At 46.5% G+C, this 21,594-nt stretch overlaps 2 protein-coding genes across 5 annotated transcripts in view; one reads left to right on the forward strand and one right to left on the reverse strand.

The window, feature by feature from the left end:
* Cdon (cell adhesion associated, oncogene regulated) overlaps positions 1 to 11,232 on the forward strand; it is a 90,924-nt gene extending 79,692 nt beyond the window's left edge. For 3 of the 4 annotated variants that reach the window (XM_027411786.2, XM_027411785.2, XM_035443568.1), the window contains 2 exons: positions 6,185 to 6,444; positions 7,110 to 11,232. In XM_027411786.2, the coding sequence (XP_027267587.1) occupies positions 6,185 to 6,444; positions 7,110 to 7,270 (421 nt within the window). In that variant the 3' untranslated portion in view covers positions 7,271 to 11,232. Of the gene's footprint in view, positions 1 to 823; positions 1,194 to 4,445; positions 4,671 to 6,184; positions 6,445 to 7,109 lie in introns of those variants that run through there. The other variant, XR_003484663.2, reaches the window with a different exon arrangement.
* Positions 11,233 to 12,113: 881 nt separating this feature from the next.
* Vsig10l2 (V-set and immunoglobulin domain containing 10 like 2) lies at positions 12,114 to 19,943 on the reverse strand. The gene is made up of 12 exons (XM_035444205.1): positions 19,862 to 19,943; positions 18,446 to 18,796; positions 17,925 to 18,200; positions 17,406 to 17,681; positions 16,655 to 16,903; positions 15,835 to 16,095; positions 14,191 to 14,481; positions 13,548 to 13,844; positions 12,793 to 12,915; positions 12,511 to 12,535; positions 12,356 to 12,408; positions 12,114 to 12,220 (listed from the first exon to the last, which is right to left on the reverse strand). Exons 1-12 carry the CDS (start codon positions 19,941 to 19,943, stop codon positions 12,114 to 12,116), a joined length of 2,391 nt encoding a protein of 796 aa, XP_035300096.1.
* Between the last annotated feature and the right edge of the window lie 1,651 nt (positions 19,944 to 21,594).

Raw genomic sequence — 21,594 nt, forward strand, 5'->3', positions numbered from 1 at the left:
ATGCTTCTTTAAAAAATATTTGTCTGTATAGTTTTGTAGAAATAGCCAAATTATGTTTAATCAACTATTAACACTCCTTGTGTCCCACATGCAAACTTATACTACTCTTCAGTTCCCTTTTTCACTCCATTTGTGCTGTTCAGATTACTGGTTACAGAGTATTTCATTGTTTCTGTGATTCCTGCAGTAGTCATTTTTCTTTCTCTTAAACCCACAGACAGGTAAAAAGGTTGTCTTGCAAACTGGCAAGTCCTAGATCACTTGGGCGCTTACAGAATGACCCAAACTTTGTATATGACCGTTTACTTGCTGTTGATAAAATTAAGAAATGGAGTTTCACGGGGTTGGAGACAGCGCTGCAGAAACATCATCTCCACAATCTGCAACACTATATTTGAAGGCTGTGAAGCCTCAGATTGTAAAAGTTACTGAGCTGTGTGAACTGTAGAGTGCTTTTTAAGAGTCTCAGTGAATGTTCTGTTCTTTTTCACCCTGTGGAGATTTGGTCTCTTAATTTACATATTCACAGCTGCTCTGTGGTTATCTGTTGCTTTAGAAAATGTTTGAGGGCATTATCAGTGACAGACTCGCCTCCTCATGCCCCACCTGATGACTTCAGAAGAGAGGTCATATCCCTCTATGGCCCATGGCCCATATGCCTTTTGTGCTGACACACAGACATCTGGAAGTACACTAACAAAAAGGCGATGAGATTGCTTACATTTGGTTAGCTAAGTGGTTAATCGCTCATTCTGATTTAAGATTCGATGTACTAGAAAATTTTAAATCAGTGTGGTTTATCATGGTGAAATCTGGGTCATAGCTACTTTACAGATGTAACCCATACCATCTGAAGGAGATGCAGAATTCAGGATGGAGTTTGTGACTTCCTGGTCTACTTACCTGAAAAGCAGATGCTAAAGAATAAGCAAAAGGAAGTTGCACTTTCTCCTCATTTTTAAATGCCTGTTTAATATGTGCTTCGGCACATTAACATCGATGACTGTCCTTGGAGAAGCGGGCCCTTGCTCTTCTGTCTTGCTGACCCACAGTCCTGCCCTATGGACGTAACTTCCTGCCACTCTGGCAAAAGACCTTAGACTTCACTCAGAAATCCCATCTACAACCAGCTTTAAAGAGGATCACAGGAAAAGAGGAAGCCAAAGGGAAGGAAGAAGGCCTCTCACTGCCTGGTGAGTCCCTGGCATTTTTTTCTTTTTCTTTTTTTTTACTTCAGCGTGATGAAATGTATTCATATTAGCTCTGCAAACTAATCACATTTGTAATATTTATGTACATGCAACTGCCTTGGTTTTTATCAGATTCTGGCAAGCATGGCTTTTCTTTTTCCCTCAGCCTAATTTGACTTCTTTTAAATGAACTTCTCTTTCTGATCCATCTTTGTCCTCTAAGCTCATGCTCCTGGCAGCTGTCATTACCTTCATATTCCTTCAAAGAAAGGGAAGCTGGAGCCCAAGTTCACTTAGCACCTGTGACACCGGAGACGTCAAGGGCCTGGCTGTGCTTTTTGTCTTATTATCCTTAGCTGACCTGTGACATTGAGGACAGTCATTGTCTGACCTCTAGACAACTCTGAAGTAACAGATAATAGAAAAATTTTCTAGCCAACAAAATAGTTATGTATTGAACAAGAATGGACAATAGTATTATGATGCAAACAGCCAAAGGGTAGGTGTGCCAGGTTCTCCTGCTTTAGTATATGTCTTACCCCATGTGAGGTATGGACTGTGAGCAGCAACTTCTCACGAGCCTAATGCTGTTCCTTAAGAGCTTACCTGCTTGAGAAAAGATATATGCAAAAGTCCAACTTTCTAATGCTAATAAATTGCTTGTTTATTTTACATTTTTAAGCCCTACTGTACATAATTTACTACCATTTACTCTGTGCTTGGCACTGGGCTTTATGACTTTAGTTAGAGTCTCACGTGCATTAGAACTCATACAAGAGTCTGGCAAGATGGGCTCTTGGGAAGTAAAGGTACAACCTGAGTTCAGTCCCCAGAATCCACACAAGTGGAAGGTGAGAACCAACTCTAGCAGGTTGTCTTCTGACCTCCACATGTGCACACTGTGGCATGTGTGCATGCACACCCAAGCACACTCATGTGCACACACCCCCACACACAAACACAAACTCAACAAGTAAATAAGAATCCACCCTTTTTCTCAGACAGTACAATATAATGGTTTAACTCCATTTCTTCCTGTGGTTTGTGATCTTTGTATATGGTTTTTGTACTAAAATAGTTAAAAATCCTCTAAGACTTTATAGTTGATGCTCATATTTTCTGGCAGTCAGTATTCACATTATCTTTCTGTTGCTAATTGTTCATGTCTGTATTTTCTTTCTTCTGTCTGTTGTCACTCATTTTCCTTCCACCAGGAGATCTTCAACATCTCAGTATTGTCACTGTCTACCAGAGGTCAGAAGAGGGGTCAGATCCCCTTGAACTGGTATTATGGGTGGTTGTGGGCCACCGTGTGGGTGTTGGGAACTGAACACAGGTCCTCTGTAAGAACAACAAGTGCTCTTAACTGCTGAGCCATCTCTCCATCCCCAACTTGTTTTTCTTGTTCTTGTTTAATACTTGACAGTATTTTTTTCTATGTAATCTGTATAACTGGTATAAGCTCTAGAAGATGTTTTCTTCCAGAAAGGATTTACATTTATATTTGGCCAAACAGTTGGATGAGGACCAAATCACTTGAACAGATGTAATGCTGAGTTTTCGGCTGGGAGATGAGTCAGTAAGGAAGAGTGCTCTCTGCACAGGAATGAGGACCTGAGTTCAAATCCCTAGCACCCAGTTGCAACTGGGAAAGTGGAGACAGGCGGACTGCTGTGGTTCACTGACTGCCCAGCCTAGTTCCAGATTCAGTGAGAGACCTTATCTCAAAAGAAAACATGGAGAGTGGTAGAGCAGATACTGGGCACCCTCCTCTGGTCTCTGCATGCACCTCACAGACACAGGAGCATACACCAAACACACATGTACCACATTCTCACATATACACAGTTTTTTTTAAAGGCCCAGTCTATTCCTGTTTCACTCTTACTTTTAGGATGTAACCTTTTGAGAGTCCTAGGCCTCTTCTTGGAAGGCTCTGAACTCCAGCATTGTCTCCCTAGCCCCAACAATGATTCTAAAAGCTCAGCTCAGCTTCTTAGCTCCTAAATTCTTGATCTGCAGTTTTGTCTGCACTCAGTTGAGCAGGTGCCTCAAGGGCAAAGGAGGGCTGAAGGTCGGCTCACATCCACCTTCTCTACACACTAAGCCATAAAAGGGCTTTAGTAACTTCCGATTGCCTGAGTGGATTTAAAGTACAATTCCTTCATCCTTTTAGTAGTTCTTATAAATAAGATGTAAACTAAGCAGCCAGAGCTGGGAGCCTAGAATTTAAATTTTAAGAAATACTTCCAAGCTGGGCCATAGCAGCATCCGTCCTTAATCCCAGCATTCAGGAGGCAGAGGCAGGTGGATCTCTGTGAGTCTGGGGCCAACCTGGTCTACAGAGCAAGTTCCAAGACAGTCAGGGCAATATGGAGAAACCCTGTCTTGAAAAGAAAAGAAAAGAAAAGACCTTCAATAAGTCATAGCAGCCATAGTGATTCCCCTAACCAGAGATATTTCTGGTTTGGAATTCCCCAGTTCCATAGTTGATACTGATGCCAGATCCTCAGCTGTAGAGTCAGTAGAGCTTGATACAGCCTGGGAAGTCCATGCAGCCATAGCAGCAGCACTTCCTTCCACATCCCAACATTCAGTTGCCACTTCTGTTTGCTTGTTTATCTCCTCTGCTAGGCTGGGAACAGGACCTCTGCTGTTTTTTATCTTGTTATCCACGGTGTCTACACAGTGCTTGACAGTTGGTGGGATCTTCTGCAGAAGATTATTTATGGAGACCCTCATACCCATTAAATTCTCTCTAATAGAAGTTTTCAACTAGCAAGATTTCCCCTTACCCCGTGTTTTAACATAATCAACATCTGTGGGTACTGGGTGTTGAATCACAGGGGACTTCGGAGTTCACTGAGTATGAGAGCCGGAGAGGCCAACAACATAATGCATTGTGGAAGGGAGACAATGATTAAAAGGCACTGTTAAAAGTTCTGAGTTAAATAAAATAGCCAAGAGAGCAAATCAGAATTAATACTGTACTCTTTTGAGATGTGACGTGTTCAGGCCAGGGCTCTAGTGCTGACTCCAGCACATTCATGTCTGTACCTGTTTGCCTTTGGACTAGTTGAAGACCTGCATGGAAAAATGTAGGTCACATTCATGTTTTGCCATATTTCCTAAAGTTAATTAGATCCCTAGTGTCCTTTAACTGTACAGTTCATGTATTTTTTTTTTAATTCTAAATAGAGGTTGGGTTTTAAGTTAATGACTTGTTTTACTGACATGTGTCTGGTTCTCTTTCAGGTTTGTCTGCATTGTGTGCTCAGAACTGCTTGTTCCAATGATTTCAGCCAACAGAATTGGACTCCTTTCCTAATTTTTTTGTCCCAGAAACTAGCCTTCCCATGTGTAAAAGATGGAAATAAAGAATTTTGACCTTTATTCTCTCAAATGATCTATTTCTAGCACACAGCTGCTTGCTTCTGTGTTTTCCCTGCCTGCCTTACATAAAAGCCCATCATTTTCTAACTTTTCTTAGTCCCAATTATTGAAATTAAGAAAAATATACCTGTAATGGGGAAACAGCTCGGTCTTACAGATGGCAATGATAAAATTTAGACAACAATGTTAGGGAGTAACCAGAACAGGCAGAAACTGAACTAGAACCCACTCCTTCAAAGGTAGTCTGGGTTTCTCCTGAAGGCATTCTCCAGTTTTGGGGTAAGGGTCCGAGAAAGAACCTGTCAGAAGACTGAGTTCAATGACAATAGAACAACTCCAGAAAATTCAAGGAGAAATGACAAAGAATTGGGGTACATCCAAGGAGACAGGACTGTGGTGCTTCTTGAGGAAAATCACTAGGACAGTAGGAGCAGATTCTGAGAGGGCCCAAGCACCACCGTTAGCCAACAATGACATTGAGCAGTTATTATGAGTATGTCCAAGGACTTAAGGGAGAATAAATAGTCAGGAGATGAACGTGTGGGCGTTTCTGCTGAGGAAAATCCAAATGGAAACTTCAGGGCTGAAAAGGCACAGCAAGTTGAATGGGAAATGTTCAGGGTGTATGTGACAGCGATGGCAGGGAAACAACAGATGAACCAAAGAACCAGAAGGCTGAGTCAGACACTACCCTGTTTGAAAACACACTTATTAGCTGGAGGCCAGGAATGAAAGTAGAATGGAACTGAAGCGAAATGATGTTCGGTGCTGCTAAATTCCAGCCAATTGTCTTCTAAAGGGCTAATCTCCCAGGCTGAGAGGAAAACCACCTGTGATGGTTAACTCTAACTTAGCTTGACAGGTTCTAGCATCACCTAGGAGACACGCCTCTAGACACGGTGTGTGAGGGAGTTCTGGATTAGATTAACGGAAGTGGAAGGACCCTCAGTGTGGCAGCAGTCTGGAGTCCCATACTGAATAAAAGGGAGAAAGCAAATGAGACAGGAGCTTCCTGACTGCAGATGCAATGTGACCAGCTGCCTCCAGCTCCCGTCGCCAAACCTTCCACACCATGACGCATTATACCCTTGAACTCGGAGCCGGAGGGAAACTTTCCTCCCTTAAGTCACTTTAGTTGGTATTTGTCACAACAATGAGAAAAGAAACTAATGCACCGCCTGAATTCAGAGCCGTGTGTTTGTATACTGACTGTCGTAAGGTTGTTCCTCTTGTGAGGCCATGTGTCTTAGCTTTCTATCCTTTCTTTCTCTCCCCCTTTCCTTGCAGTAGCTGGTGTTTCTTGCTCCTGTGTGCTGTATTTGGGAACTAGTTAATGAAATGGGAGATGTCTTCTGACAGTGGTCATCATAGAAGGTTCTGTCCTTAGGTGGTTTGCCTTTGGTGCATTTTCCTGTCATTGTCCACTATAACTAATTTTCAGGGTTTTGCTATTTCGGATCATAATGAGCCAGTTAGTTATTTTTAAAGCATATTTTGTAAAGAGTTTGTGAATATAAAATCACATATTTTTAAATGAGCTTATTTTAATTATTGATGCCCCTAGACACTCAGTTCTGGTTCTTTTGGCTTAAACTCCACAGGTGTTTCACCAAAACCAACAGTCCCCTTCCCGTGATCCCAGTAGTGGCTTCCTATCCTCAGGATGGTCTGGAAATGAAGCCTCTCAGTGCCTTGAAGGTACCCGTGTGTCCAACTTCCACACTTCCTGATTGTGGCCAGTTACCTGAGGAGAGCATCAAGGACAGTGTGGCACCAACACCTACCCAGCATACCTGCTGTCAGGACAATATAAGTGACATTAATTCTGATTCCACCGAAGATACAGCAGAGTTCAGCAGAGGTACAGGGAGGGGTTTTTACTCATTAAGTTTCTGGTCTCCAGTGGGCTAAGAACTATATTGGAAAGCTTTCTATGGTCAGCTCACTGACTGCTTAGAAGACTGGGTGGGAGTGTTGGGTACTTCAAAAAAAGATAAGGATGGGTAAGAGACTCTTGGAAATTCTATTATTATGTTCTTCAGCCCATACTGTCTCTCCCATCCAAGTACTAACCAAAGCTGACCCTGCTTAGCTTCTGGGATCAGATGAGGTCTTGAACATTCAGGGTGGTATATCAGTAGATGGCTCAGGTTGCTAATCCCCTTGCACTGTGGGATGTTTTCTAAACAGGCTTGGGCTCATTAGTTCCAGAGCAGAGGACTTGCTGGGACAATGCATTTAGTAAATATTGGCCCTGCTTTCTTTTGAGTCCACTGTAAGAACTATAATCTTTCTTTAAGATACTTTTTTTAGGGACTCCTAAGAGGACCATTTTAATCTCAAATGACTTGTATAGTAACTTAAGAGAATTCCGTTTTTTAAATGTGCTTTACTTCCTCGGATTCAAACCAAGCCTAAGTGGGACTGACTTCGCATTTTGCTATTATTCAACATGCTGTTTTCAGAAACTGCTGTGTGAAAACCACTTATTAGTTTATAAGGTGTCCAAATTTCCATGTTTTTCAGGAGATAGAAATGGCCATTCAGAAGCAGAGGACAAAGTTTTAAGTTGGAATCCTCTTATTTTGTCACCCGTCTTGGAGGACTGCACTGAGAAGACAACCTGGTCTCCTGGCCTTCCTCTAGACGGGCTGTCAGTCGTCCTTCAGCAAGCCCAAGAGACCTGAGGAAGTGTACAGGCCTCTTCATGTTCCCACTGTAAGCCAGTAGCTGCACAACACAGGCCTGGGGACAAACTGTGTGAAGGACATTAATTCAAATCAGAGAAAATCATTATTTATTTTTTGTAGTAGTAATGTCATGAATGTATCTTAAAATGTGTGCCCTTTTATATTATTTATGCCTTAAGTATTCCCTTTTTCATTTTTTCCTCCCCCTTAACAGGATCCCCTCCTACCCGTTTTATGTAGTTTTCAATCTGGAGAGCAGAGGGATCATTCTTTGTTTTCTAGAACCTTCTATGGCAGTAGGAACTTGTGCTGGGTCCTATCTGCTGGCCTATTCAGTTGTGGGGAGGAGGATTGCCCAAGCCATTTGAAGTTTGCCACCAGTCACTCCCATATAGAAAACTGTCACTTATCCCATGTTATCAGACTTCCTGAGAACATTTAGAAATCAATCATAGTTGTGATCTTATGTTTATAATAGCAAACCCAACTGACAAATTTTATGACTGCCTTCCAGAAAAATACTGATACTGACTTATTTCTTCTCTATACCTGGGTACAAGCAATGATCAATCTTTTGGGTAAAATTAGCCAGTGTTATGAACATGGAAGCATGTAAGGTCTGGCTGGAGTATTGCATTATGTAGAAAGAGAAACAGGTTCAGAAAGAAAATGAATGCCTTCATGGCCCACTGCTTTAATTGTGTCAATTTACAAAATGGTCACCATGGACTCTTTGCATTATTTGTAAGGATATATACAAAATCAGACTTTTAAAGTGGCAGCTTAAAGAGAAAGATGTTACAACCTTAAGAAGAAAGAAGAAGGCTGAAGGGACCAAGCTAAGTGAAGCTCTTTGTTCTGTTCCATAGTGCTCGTAGTGCCACACACTTGAAGACTGTCAATTTTGTCACTTCCAATATGGACAATATCCTAGAAGATATGAGTGAGCATGCTGAGTCAGCCTTCTGCCACTCTAGCAAAATACCTGAGACCATTAGCTTGTACAGAGAAAAGGTTTTCTTGGCTCCCAGTTGTAGAAGTTCCAGTTTGTGATCCAATGGACCTGCGGCTCTGGACCTGTGCTCGGGGAACACATGCTGGTGGGCATGCATGGTGGAGCAAATAGCTTACACCATAAACCTGAGGCAAGGGAGAAGGAGAAGAAGAGCGGAGTGTACAAATCCCTCCGAGAGCATATCTCTAGACCTGAAGACCTCACACTTGTCCCCAATGCTAGACTCTACCGTTTCCTCAGCATGCCACCCAGGGAACCAGGCCTCCAGCACATGGTCCTTTGGAAAACAATATCCAAACTGTAGCAGATGTCAGGGAAGGCTAAATCTGAAGAAAAGGTTTGGGGTCATTTTTTGACAGTTTTTCTGGCTGCCATCATTGTGAGCAGTAACTCAGTCTGTGGTCAATGGGGTCTATGGATCACAGTTACTATCTTCTGAGTGGCAAGAATATTGCAGTTGCCTTTGGAAGGCTTTTCTCCATGTGTTAAACAGAAACCCCAGGCACCACAAATGCATGTCATAGCTTGAACTAGGCCCTGATGGATCACTGCTCTGTTTTTGAATGGTATATCCCTTGGGGGGAAAAAACTAAACAATATTCTCTTTATTGCAGAATCCAGCAATTCCAGGATACATTTTGTTTTAGTTTCCCACAAATTGCAGTGGAAGAGAATAAGATACTGTACTAATCAACTCTATATAAATGTGTCAGTATTCCCTTACATATATGTGTATTTTTTATAAATAGAACTGTTAGTGGATATGTGCTGTTTCAGCAGGCCACTATGCAAGTTACTCCTGGTAGAATGCAGTGAGTAGAATTCTATAGCTGGGTAGCAGGCTGCTGTAGAAGAAGTTCTACGATCTTGGGGTTTATGTCTGTAGTGTAAGAGATCTACAGTTAGGTTTGGAGGCAGTTAGCTGCAGCTCTTCTTTACATCTGTGGCTAGAAAAGGACAAAGTCCTAGTACACATGACGTAGAAACATACTATGTGTTTTGCCAGTCCAGTTAGAACAAAGCTGTCTTGTCTCAGAGGGGGGGTTAGGAAAGCAGGAAGCAGTTGTCTGTGGGCAGTCAGTTGTTCATTGTGACTCATGAAGCAGAGGTGTGTTGGCATGAGCCTTAGGTCAGAAACTGCTTTTAAAGATTGAATTTGACATGGGGCTTGCCCATGATGAAGAGAAAATGACTTTACCTTTAGGGCAATCTCATTGTGGACTGCTTTATTTATGATAGTAACGCTGTTTTAAGTGTTATCTGTTTTATTGTATTTTATTTATAAAAATGGCTTTATATATTGAGATATATAAATATAAATATAAATCTATATAATTGCCTTTATATTTAGGAGTTTGAGTTCTCCTTAGTGTGAGTTTCTCTGAATTTTCATGCCCTGCACAGTCACCAAAAGTGATCCCAGCAAGTGTCACTTCCCCAGGAATTAAGAGGCCATAGGAAAATACAGGGGTGGCACACATTTGTGGAGGAACTGCTGTATATTAGACTCCATTTGTTAGTGATATCTCATCCAACCCCTCAACAAACAGAGCAGGCGTGAAGTTTCCCCGCTCACACATGAGCGAGAGCCTGCACTGAAGCCATTTACCTGGTCCATCACCTGTGCATCCATTTCCCTGTTTTCTGGAAGTGTTACAGTTCACTCTCCATGGAACCAATCCAGAACATGTGTTGTTGTCCACTCCTGCTGTGCTCTTTCTCTGTGAGGCCCCTGCTGCAGCTAGCGGGGCTTCCCTCTGTCCACCTCATCCCAAACTGGCAGAGCAGAGCTGAGTACTTCATCTTCGGGAGTCTCTCATTGACACCCTGCCTTAACCCTCACCCTACTCCTGCCCTCTCCCTCCCCAGTGGAGGTCTGAACTTCAACTGGCTCAATGACCATGAAGTTGGTATGGCCTCTTCATGTTTTGGGCGACTGTTTATTTTTAGCATTAAACTTACCCGAGTCCTAGTGAATCATGTTGCCACTCCCTGGTTGTGTTCTTTGATTATGTGTGGACTCTGGTAATAGGTGCTGTACAGGGTACGGGTTAATTGCATCATTCTAAACTGTTGAAGTGATCTCATCGTCAAGTGGTCCCCTTTGTATTGACTGAATCTCTGAAGACTGAGGCATCATACCATGCCGATCACGTATGTCACTTCTCTCCACCTGCTTCAGGACTACCAAGGAACTGTTTGAAATTGCTCTTTGCCTGTGTTGCTCGCTCTTACAGCACTGACCCTGAGTTGCATGTTTTGTACTATATTGAAAAATATGTTTTATTTTCCTTAAAGTTGTGATATTATGTTTGAAATTGTACATACTTTAAGTGATGTAGTTTTGACAGGTTTTATTTGGTTGATATAATTTTATATTAAAAGAGAATGCTGCTTTCACACACATTAGCCTGTGAAGAGGGGTCCTCATGCACTCCTGTGTGTGCAAAATGTCCCTGTGGTTTGTGACTAGGGTGTGTAATGTCCTGTTTGGAGACTTTTCATAACCTCTTCAAATCCCCGTGAGCACCCAAGGGCCCGGCCATCTCTCTCTTGTCCTAACTGTCAGGATTGGGAGGGAGCAGGACCATGGGCAGCTGTTTGCTAGGGAGGTTAGCATGGATAGACAGGAGGATCCTGGGGAAGCAAGGTGGGAGTAAGGTCTTCTCATAGTGTCTGTTACCACAGCCTCAGGACCCTTGGAGTGTGAACTCCAGGATGGGGTGTAGCACTTCTGATGAAACTTGTTTTACCACCTTAAATAGTCAAAGTGTTCATCTTCCCTAACCAGAAAATCAGCAGAATCCTTTCTGTCAGATGTGGCCGTTTTGTGTTTCATTTCCCGTACTTAAATAAACCACGTTTAAGTCTCAGACCTGGTCCTGAGAGCTAGGAGGAAAGCTGAAACCCTGTTCTAATAAAGCCTAAGTGTGTGAGAACCAAAGAAGCTTAAGTTTCTTCCAGTTCTGTCTCCTGTCAGGCGCCACTCTCCTTGTTGCTGGCAGATCAGCCCTTGGCTCTGCTGCTGTTTTCTTCTCATCCGAGTCCTCTGCGGAGGCAAGCACTGAGCCTGATTCTTCCAGTCAGCCAAACAAGCACTCACTTGTGTTTCACCCAGATTTTAGACACACACACACACACACACACACACACACACACACACACACACACACACACACACACACACCACACACTTGGAGCCAGTGACTCACGCTGGCAGCTATCAGAGTGTGACTTTGGAACAGCCTCCATTCTCTGTCAGCCAGCTCCCAGCCTAGTGGCTGGGGTGTCGCTGAATACCTCTGCTGGCACAGATTCCAGGAGTCTGACCACTGCAAGGTCAGCGATGCACCTAAGCTGCATTTCAGCAAAGGAAACACATACCTAGGCACCTGGTTCTTCCTGACAATAAAACATGGCCCAAGCAATCAGATCAGAAGTTTGTAATAACTCTGCTAGACACTAGATATAATTGAATTGGGGATCTCTCAATCAGTGCCTCCCCCACATCTCTTCCAGAAAGAGTTTAGCTGCCACTTAGTTCCCTGGTATCAGAGACATCCACTGTGCCAGTCTCAGTTGCTCTCAGATGCCCTCGTGTTGTCTTCAGTTGTGTTTTTTCCTCTATGCCACAGCTGGATCAGGGCTGCTTTTGTCATGTGAGGCATAGCAACTGGACTGTGTACCACTTTTCCAGCCCAGATATTGAATCGAAAGTAGTTGATTATCTGTGTGTTAGATGGGGAGTTGCCTCCTTGGTTTTTAAGACCAAAGGCTGATGGGATCGTCCCACCCTTGTTGCCTTCCCTCAGCCTGTTTGCAGTATCATTGAACGCCTGGTGTTGCAGTCACTGTGATGGTCACGTTCACTGGAGCATCAGGGGATTCTTGTACGGGGTCTGAACTCGAGGTGGCCGTTGCTGTTTCGGTGCCTAGAAAGAGCACAAGTGGGTAGAGGAGAGTAAATAGGGGTGCCAACGACCCCGTCAGAGGACAAGACAGACCACACAACATGTGTGGAACCCAGCACTGGTCTATGTGTAGTCATTGGCACAGGTGGTGCCTACCTGCTGGTGTCTCAGTGCTTTCCCTGGAGCCCCTTCGTTGTCGCCTGTGCTCTCTGAGGTGAGGCAGAGAGGAATGTTAGAGGCATCTGCTCCTTCTAGCCTTCCTTTTCAATTCAGAAAAGTCTGGACCCCATAAAGATAACCTGTATACTCACATGGGAACAAGCAACTGACTGAGGCCTGTGGGAAGAAATGAAAGAACATTACTTGACTAGTACAGTGTAGACTCCAGGAAAACAGCCCTCCCCTTCCTAGTGGGCTCCATGCAGAGTCTCAGAAGCCTAAGTGGAATGGCCCCAGAACTTGAGGCTGGCTGGGGTCTTGACCACCACAGGATGATGTCACAGCTAGGGAAGAGTCCAGATTCTCCCTTGAGTAAGTCTACATCTGGCTGCCCCATGGGGTCAAACAGCCCATTCTTTCAGATTCCCACTCACAGGGGAAACTGTGTGGGTGCCGGGCAGCATACTGGAACACCAACAGAGAAGCCGCCAACGCCACCACCATCCCTGTGCTTGCAGCACCCACTACAGCTGGGTAGACACTGAAGGCTGGGTCCACTAGGAGGGAAGAGCAAGGATTGTATTAATTAGCCCCATCAATGAACTTGGGCAACAGTGATTCACAGGGTACCGAGATGGTACCCTGAGCATCCCAAAGGCTCTGCTGCCTATTATAGAAGACCCAAGGAATGTGGAGCTCAGTTCTCTCCCATCAAAAGAGATGTTCTGGCTGCCTGGTGCTGATGGTTTGATTCCCAGCCAAATCCCCATTTCTGGTAGAAGATACGGAACGCTACTTATCTTGGCATATCAGGCCTAAAGGAACTAGGCCATAAGATAAGAAATTCCCAGGACAGAGGGAGCAGCAAGAAGCTGAGACCTATTTCTTGAGAGGTAAGACTGAGGCACAGAATGGGCTCCTCTTAAACCCTCAACATCACATTCTTTCTCCAGTTTCTTCAGATTGAAGCTGGATTAGTGGGTCTGCTCCTATGCCCGGGGCCTCCTGAGCTGCCCAGAGAGAGACAGTAAAGAGCAATAGGAGAGAACGAATAGATGCATACATAGGCTAAGGGACCCATATGGATGGAAACAAAGGACTTGAGCAGGGTACCCTGTGAAGGGGAGCATAGGCCAGGTTTCAGTTTTTTGGGGGGAAGGTGAGTTCCTCCCTGCTGCCAGCCCAGCACCTGGTATCTTCACCTCCGAAGGATGTCCTGCAGTGTGGTGATTCATAGCCAGGATGCGGAAGGCATAAAGGACTCCTGGGTCCAACCCTCCCAGACGCCGGTTCCTGCTCTCTGGCTCGATGTCACTAGCTGCTACCTCCCAAGCACCAGCTTCTGAGCTGGGGACACTGGCCCTCTGCTGCACCAGAAAGCCCGTCAGGTTTCCAGGGCCATAGATGACCCACTGCAGTTGCACCTCTCTCCGTTGTCGCCTGTAGGTCAGGTGGCTGATGGTGACATTGGGAGGGGCTGGATACCCTGCAGGTGAGTGAAGATGGGGATACATACAGGCATCTGCCTAGCAACAGCTATGTGGCTTTCTCCTGTGGATGGACAGTCTGCAGAGAGGAGAGACGGGCTAGTGTGTGTATCTCTGAGCATCTGTAATCTCCATTTTCTCTTCGATAAAATGAGGGAGTATGGAGTCCCATGTACCCGTATTTAAGATCCCACCAGATTCATACTTCCCTAAGCAATCTGGTCATGCTCTAGAAGGTGCCTAAATTTTGGAGAGGGTAATTTTCAAAGCTTTCTGCAAAGCCCTCTGTAGCCATTGGTCACCCATGTCCCTTGCCACAGGAGCACACACATCCTTTACACTTACGCAGGACCTCCAGCAGCACACTCTGGCTGCTATTGCCCAAGGCATTGCGGGCCACACATTGGTAAGTGCCCCTGTGGTGTGCTGGGTCAGCATCTCGGACTTGAAGGCGCAGACGGGTACCCTCAGGGTGTAGCATGAATCCACGAGTACTTTGTTCCAACAGCTGTTGCTGGGGTCCCAGCCAGAGAAGCTGAGCAGGTGGTGTGCCCTGCTGGAGAGCACAGCCCAGCCAGGCCTCTTCTCCCTCCAGCACTGACACTCGGGGTTCAGCCACTACCAGCTGAGGGGCTTCTGCAGAGACAGAAGGTGGTGCTGAAAAAGTGGCTGAGTGAATAGAGAAGGCAACCCTTTCTTGGTCGCTTGGCCCTCCTGTTCAGACTTCTGATGTTGTCCACTGCAGGGTCTGCTGGTTACTGTAGTGTCCTGAAAGGTCCTCCACCTTCCCATCCCAGCCTCTGTTAACTTCAGGCAGGGGTCACGCTTACTCATCCCTGCTCCAGCACCTAGCAGGGGCCTCCTTCCTGCACAGCCTGCCATCTCCCTGCCGGTGTGGTGCAGGGTCGTAGAAGGTATTTGGCTTCTGAAGGTCCTGACAGTCAGGTGCCAATGGCTCTCTTAGAGTGGAATTTCTGAGACGGAGTAACTGGGAAAGAAATATTTTGAGTTGAGGATCTCCTTAAAGTCCCCTAAAGCATGCTAGTCTCAAAGACTTTGGAGAGCAAGTGGGAAATCATTGCGTGAGGCCAGTTGCATGCAATAGCTCCTGGTTGCTTTCGCTACATTTTCAATCTTAGCGTTCTGAACTTTTTTATTTTCAGTTGTTCATATCTTGGGAAGGGGTGGGTGAAGACAAAAGAGAAAGCAAGGAACACAAGTAGAGAGATCTTTGATACCCAAAACTCTGAAAGCCAAGAATATGCTGAGGCACCTTCCTTATGCAAATGATAAAATGAGAATTGCAGCCAGTGTTCCCACACCCTCTAGTTCAGTGCTGCCAGTGATGTCCAATCCCAAACGATAGCCACCAGCACATGTGTCCACTGAGCACTTGAAATAAGGCCAGGATGCATTGAGATGTATGGTAAATTACAGATATGCTGTATTTTCAAGTTAGGGTGAAAAAAGGTTAAATAGCTCATAAATAAGATTACTATATGGGAATGAATTGTAAAGATATTAAATGTTTTACCTCTTCATACTTTTTTAATGTGGTAATTAAAATTACATATAGCTCACATTATATTTTTATTGGACAACACTGACCTTGACCAAGCTCTCTCGTTTTATGAATTAAAAGGGAGGCGGGCTGGCAAAATGGCCCTGTGTGAAGGAGCTTGCCACCAAGCCTGACAACCTGAGTTCACATGGACTGCCCAGAATCCATATGAGAGAGGAAGAACATAAACTTTCACACATTGTCCTCTGACTTCCACAGGCATAGAGTGACAGGGTGTATACACACACACACACACACACACACACACACACGTCATGTAAGTAGTTTGAGCTCCCGGAGAGAAAATGAATCAGTCTCTCTCTTGACTCCCTTCCCAGCCCAGCATTGCCTACCTCCAGAGCCCCTAATCCTGGTTCTGAAGGGCTCCCCCTGTCCAAACCCCAGAACCATGTCCCGTCCCTGCTCACCTAGCCTTAGCTGGCAGTGGGAGCCAGGGACCTTGAGTGGGTGGGAGCCCTGGCAGGTGAACTCTCTGCCTGCCAGATCACTCTGAGCCTGTAGGAGGTACACAGCCGGAGGAGAGCTTGGGTCACCCAGGGACTGCTGATGTTGGTCCAGCCAGTTCAGCATTGCAGGAGGTTCACCTCCAGACCAGTCACAGCTCAGCATGATGAACTGGTCACCTACTGTGGCTGTGGTCCCACAGGTGGGCCTGCCTGGAGGTTCCCCTGGAAAGGAGTGATAGGTGAGTGTAGCCTTGTGGGAAGAGGAAGAGCCTGGCAGGCCCACCTTTTCCCCGCCTTTCCCTCCACTCAGTCTCCTTCCTCGTCATTTATCCAGGGCTGACCATGTGGCAGGACAAAGGTGGGAACAGATGCTAAGCAGCTATTACATAAGTTGGTGACTATTAAATTATAGGTAGAAAACAGTCTGGGGCCCAGGGGAGGGGGACAGTCTTTGAAGACAGAATTGCATCGCAACCCTGTCTTGGGCATGGGTGTACAGAGGAGGACATGGAAGAGAACATTTGGCAGAGAGCTTTGAAGTCTATTTCCAGATCATTATGTAATAGCAGAAGCAGAATATAAGATTGAGGAGGGCAGAGAGCATGATGGACAGGAAGCTGAGAATTAGATGTTACCATCTCCATGTCCCTTGAAATGCCTGGGAGCTAGAGGTTCAGAGCCTAATCCCAGACCCCAGGTCCTTCTAAATGTCCCCTGGTCGTACCCACACTGCCTGGAACCAACACTACCAGGGTTCTAGATGTTACCTGTGTCTACTTACAGAGAGTAACCTTGCAGAGGATGGGCAGAGCCAAGGTTGGGTGATGTCCCATGCAGGTGAAGATGCTGCCATTTGGAAGTTCAGTGACTGTATAACTCCAGGTGACATTGCTGGGGGCAGTTGGGCCAATCCCTTGGGGCCCTTCCCAGTGAACCTGGGCATTTGGAAAACCCCCAGGCCAGGTGCATAGCAGAGTCACAACCCCAAGGGTGGGGAGCATAGCACAGGAAGGCTGTCCCTTTGGGGGATCTAGGTAGAGAGTTGGGTGAGAAAGGGCTGAAGCAGCTCCCCTGACAGTGCCCAGCATGGAGCATCAGGTAGGGGCATGGAGAACCGGGATGACAGAGTAGAAGGAAATGGGCAAGAGGGGGGTTGGTAAAGAAAATGCTAAGCCCCCGGATCAAGGAACAAGGGGATAAGGGGCAGGCAGTTCAGAGCTCCTGTGGGATCCCAGAGATCCCACGAAAGGCCTTTGGTTCTCATGTTTGCCCCCTGGGAATCTTGCCTCACTGTCATTGTCATACCCTTCTCTGTGCCTCAGTCCAGGCCTTGGGACCATGGGAGAAATGACTTTGGGAGCTTCTCCATGCCTCTTCCCATGGTTTCCCTTAGCCTTTCCCTAGTTCTCTAAATATACCTCCTGCGACTCCAACAGTTTTGTCACCGTGTCCCCCAAGGTGGCTGTAGGCTGCCTGAGCACAAGCCTGGGTAAGCCCCAGATAGCCCTCCCCACACAATACTCAACACTCACAGTAGATGATAAGCTGGACAGTGGTCTGGGTATGGGTATCTAGGTGGCTGTTGTGGGCCAGGCAGGTGTACGAGCCTGTGTGGGTGCGGCTGGCACTGGCAATGATATAGGTGGGCCCAATGTGGACCTGAGAGTCATCATGGAACCAGACATAGTGACTAGGAGGATTGGATGCAGCCAGGCAGCTTAGGGTCACCTCCTCCCTCTCACTGGCCCAGAACCCGTCATCAGTGAATCCCAGCGGCTCCACAGTGATCACAGGCTTGTCCGGACCATCTGGAGGGCAAGGAAGGTCCATCACATCTCTCCACCCTTTGTCTTTTCATTCACTTGTGCTGTCTGTAAGCCCTGTGCTGGAGCCTCCAGTTACTCAGACACTGGGAATAATGGGTCATGAACACAGCTCAGTGCAGAGTGGGCAAGGCTGCTGGAGCCTCATTATGGGAACTGAGTTTGGACTACAGGGTTAAGCCAAATTTGGGAGGGTAGGGGGCAGCAGATGTCCCAAGTTCAACTCACATATGACATCTAGGAAGGCACCATCACTGCTCAGCTGGTTGACGGCATTGCTGGCACTGCACCTGTACCAGCCTAGGTGGGTACGGTTAACTGGATCTAGCTGGAGTCTTGGCTCTGAAAGACCCACCAGGACCTCCTCAGGGCCTTGGGGTGTGTGATGGTGCCAGGAGAAGGTCAATGGCTCTGTGCCCTCCCTCACAGCACATGTGACCACCACAGAGACTCCTTCTATTGGGGATGGGTCACTCAGGTGCATCCGAGGTTTGGACACGGGCACTGATGAGAAAAAGAGAAGACTTGGGTTTGTTACATGGACCATTGTCCAATGGCCCTTGCCCTGCTGTCCCTGGGCTTGTCTAGTCCTTAATTTGGCACATCCTTTCCTCCAAATCCCAGGTTTCCTCACTCCCAGGAAGAGTCATTAAATCTGGGGCCTACCATGTGCAAAGAAATGCATGCACAGAGATACAAAGTAGCCTGCAGGTCAGTTGAAGGCTAGACAACTAGCCTTGGTGCCTCACCCAGTACAGCCAGTTTAAGATATAAGTAGGTGGTGTGGACCTGGCCACCGGACACAAGCAGGGTCTGGCATAGGAAGTGGCCACGGGCACCCTCTCGGAGCTCCTCTATCACCAGGCTGCTGTTCCTCAGACTGACGATGCCCAGAGCCAACGCCCCAGACTCCACCCTTGAAGAGGCTCCATTGGTGACTGCCACAGGCCGAAGAACCAGGGAACCCAGCGGAGTGAAGCTCCAGAGGACTGCCACTGGGGCAGGCCCAGGCCTGCAGTCTAGCTCCACAGAGCTGCCCCGCACTCCTTGGATAGACAAAGCCTCTTCCTCAGAGGTGTTGTAGGTTGAGTGGGGTTGATCTAGGGACACAAGAGACAACTATGGTGCCTGTGTGGCCCTAGATTCCAGAGTGCATTCCACCCCATTGCCTGAAGCCCATTTCTTGTTCTGTAGGCCCAGGGAGCCTAGTGGGCTTCAGTGAGACCGCCAGGCTATTTATGCAGCTAGTGGGCAAGAAACAGTCCCTGAGAGAGCCTGTGGGGGTTCCCTGTTTAATGCTTGGAATGGAGCTTAACTGACACAGAGGGGCATCCTGGAGCAGAGTCTCCTCTCCCACCTTCCTGCTGTCCCACCTTCCCTCTCACCCACCACCCACCCACCACCCACCACCCATCCACCCATCCACCCACCCACCCACCCATCCATCCATCCATCCATCCATCCATCCATCCATCCATCCAATCATCTGTTAAGAATACAAATTCATGGCCTCCACCTCAGACCAATGAGGAGGAATCCCATATTTTGAGAAGGGGCCAGGGACCAGGAGTCTGTTTTTTGTTTCTTTCTTTTAAGATGTTTTGTATTTATTTGTGTGTGTGCATGTGTCCATGTGAGTATATGTGCACTTGTGTGTTTGTAGGAGCATAAGCAGGAACCAGAAGAGGGCATTGGATCCCTCAGAGCCAGAGAGACAGGTGTTTGCAGGGATGTCCAGTTTGCTACATGGGCCCCAGGATCCACGCTGGGTTCCTCATGATAGCTTAACCAGCAACCCACTTCTCCATCTCCAAGACAAGGTTTTCAACAAGCATCCTAAGGTCAGTCTTACTAGACTGGTGACATTGGCAATCCTGGGGACATAAGAGGGTCTAGAAGTTTCTCTGTAAGGATTCCAGAGTAGGACTGTAGCTTCCTCAGATCCTGTTGTGGTCCAGGAAAAGGAGAGCAGCCTTTACCAGTCTACCCAACTCTATCAATTTGTGAACTAATAATGGAGCAGCGCATTAATTATTACAGTTGGTGCATGCTAATTAAATGTCTAGCAGATGTGAATGGATGCCATTAAATGACCATGTGTGTGCAAAAGGGAGAAAACAATAGAGTGTGAGAAGGGGATGAAGGAGGGTCTGGGTGTCACTTACCAGAGGTCCCTGGATTCAGTAGGCAGAAGAGTATCAACAGCTGGCAGCAGAATGGTCTGTGATGGGCACTCAGACCCACCATGGCCCCATCAGGGTACCTGAGGCTCCAGCCCAACTCTTGAATCCCTCTCTTCAGGACACAGGAGTCCTAGGAGGATGGGGATCAGCTCAGGTTGCCAACCTCAGCCCTTCTGATACCCCTGCTCTCCTATTACCCACATGGCCCTGATAACTCATGAATTATTTACCAGAAAATTCACTCTATCCATAGTGTAAGGTTAGGGAGGGGCAGGCAAGGCTGTGAGGACCATGGCCACTGCATTTCCAACTGAGTGGTATCAGAGAGTCACCGAACACAGTGGTGAATAAAGCCTCCAGCCTCAAAACCTGCCCACTGCTCAACATCAGGCTCCCGAGGAAGGACACCTAAGGTTTAACACATTGATGAATGGCCTTCATCCCTTCTTGGGTTGTCTCCATATTTTGTGGGAAGCTAGAGGTGCAGGAGGAGGAGGCGTCAAACACATGTGAAGGACATGGGGTTTCAGGAAGTTCCTAGCTTCTTGGAACTTTAGTAACTTCATAGATAAATAGAATTGTACTCCAAGTTCTAACATACTGTGTACATTACTTGAAATTTATATTAGTGTGTGGTAGATATTTAGATATTAGTAGCATCCTATTTCTTGATGTAGGTAGGGCCACAGTTCTTCATAAAGCCTTAAAATTTTATGCACTTTATGTTCGATATAAGTCACATATGTACATGTGACATGTACACTTATACAGGTGAACCCTGCCTAGCATGCCGTAGGTGCACCATTTGTGCTCCTAGTTAGATTTAGCTGATGAAGTGTGGCATCTAGAGCTGGAGTAGAACTCAGCACTTTGTTCTCCAGGGTTCTATGATTCCTCATCTTGTGTGCCTCCTATCATGTCCTGCTACCCTCATGGTGTTTGAATGACAATCTGAGATGGGTCAGATTTTTCCATCCTTGTGGCAGGGTTGAGGGGAAGGTGAGATTCCGGGACCCCAGTGAGAAGGGAGATCTGATGTCTGGTGTCAGGTTCTGGTGACAGGATCACTGTCAGAGGCAAATGCTGGGCAGGCTCTTCCTGGGTCCGGAGATGCTCGGACCTTTGTCATTTTGTCCTAGGACTATAGCAAACTCTGTGAACAGACCCTGTCTCCTTCTTCCCTAACCCATGGCCAAGGTCTCCTATTACCCCATCCCCTCAGCTCAGGAATTGGAGAACAGAATGGTAGGTGGCCCTTGAAACTCTGATTCCAACTATGTAGTGAGGACAGGTATCCCTGATCCTAGAGACCAGTTCCTATGGATCACTCATTTGGATCTCCATGTTTCTCAAAGCAGGAGTCTCCAGAACCTGATCAGATGCTGGAGAGATTGCTCAGTGGTTAAGCACTTGCCACGAATGCCTGAGGACTGGAGTTTGGATCTACAGAACCCATGTAAATGCTGTGTGGGCATGGTGGCCCATCTGCAATTCCAGCTTCAGAAGGCAGAGACAGGGGGCCATTCCCCAGAGCAAGCTGGCTAGTGAGACTAGTTCAGAGTTTGATGGAGATGTTCGAACTCACTGAATCAAGTTTGAAGACCTCTAGCCTTCACATGGACAGGCATTGCCCCCTACACATGTGTTCCCACAAATGCAAACATGTATACACATATGCAACCAAAATGGAAAAGGAGACAATTAGATTTGGAGAC

This window comes from Cricetulus griseus, chromosome 4 (assembly GCF_003668045.3).
Source record: "Cricetulus griseus strain 17A/GY chromosome 4, alternate assembly CriGri-PICRH-1.0, whole genome shotgun sequence".
Lineage (NCBI taxonomy): Eukaryota > Metazoa > Chordata > Mammalia > Rodentia > Cricetidae > Cricetulus > Cricetulus griseus.

Bases quoted from the DNA above. Each gene is read 5' to 3' on its own strand.
- Vsig10l2 (XM_035444205.1), bottom strand. From the start codon at position 19,943: ATGGTGGGTCTGAGTGCCCATCACAGACCATTCTGCTGCCAGCTGTTG. The intron at 14,482-15,834 runs GTGAGCAGGGAC...CTGTCTCTGCAG, and splicing joins CCACTGCCAGCTAAGGCTAG to AAGCCCCTCAGCTGGTAGTG. The intron at 12,409-12,510 runs GTGAGTATACAG...GCCTCACCTCAG, and splicing joins AGTCAGTTGCTTGTTCCCAT to AGAGCACAGGCGACAACGAA.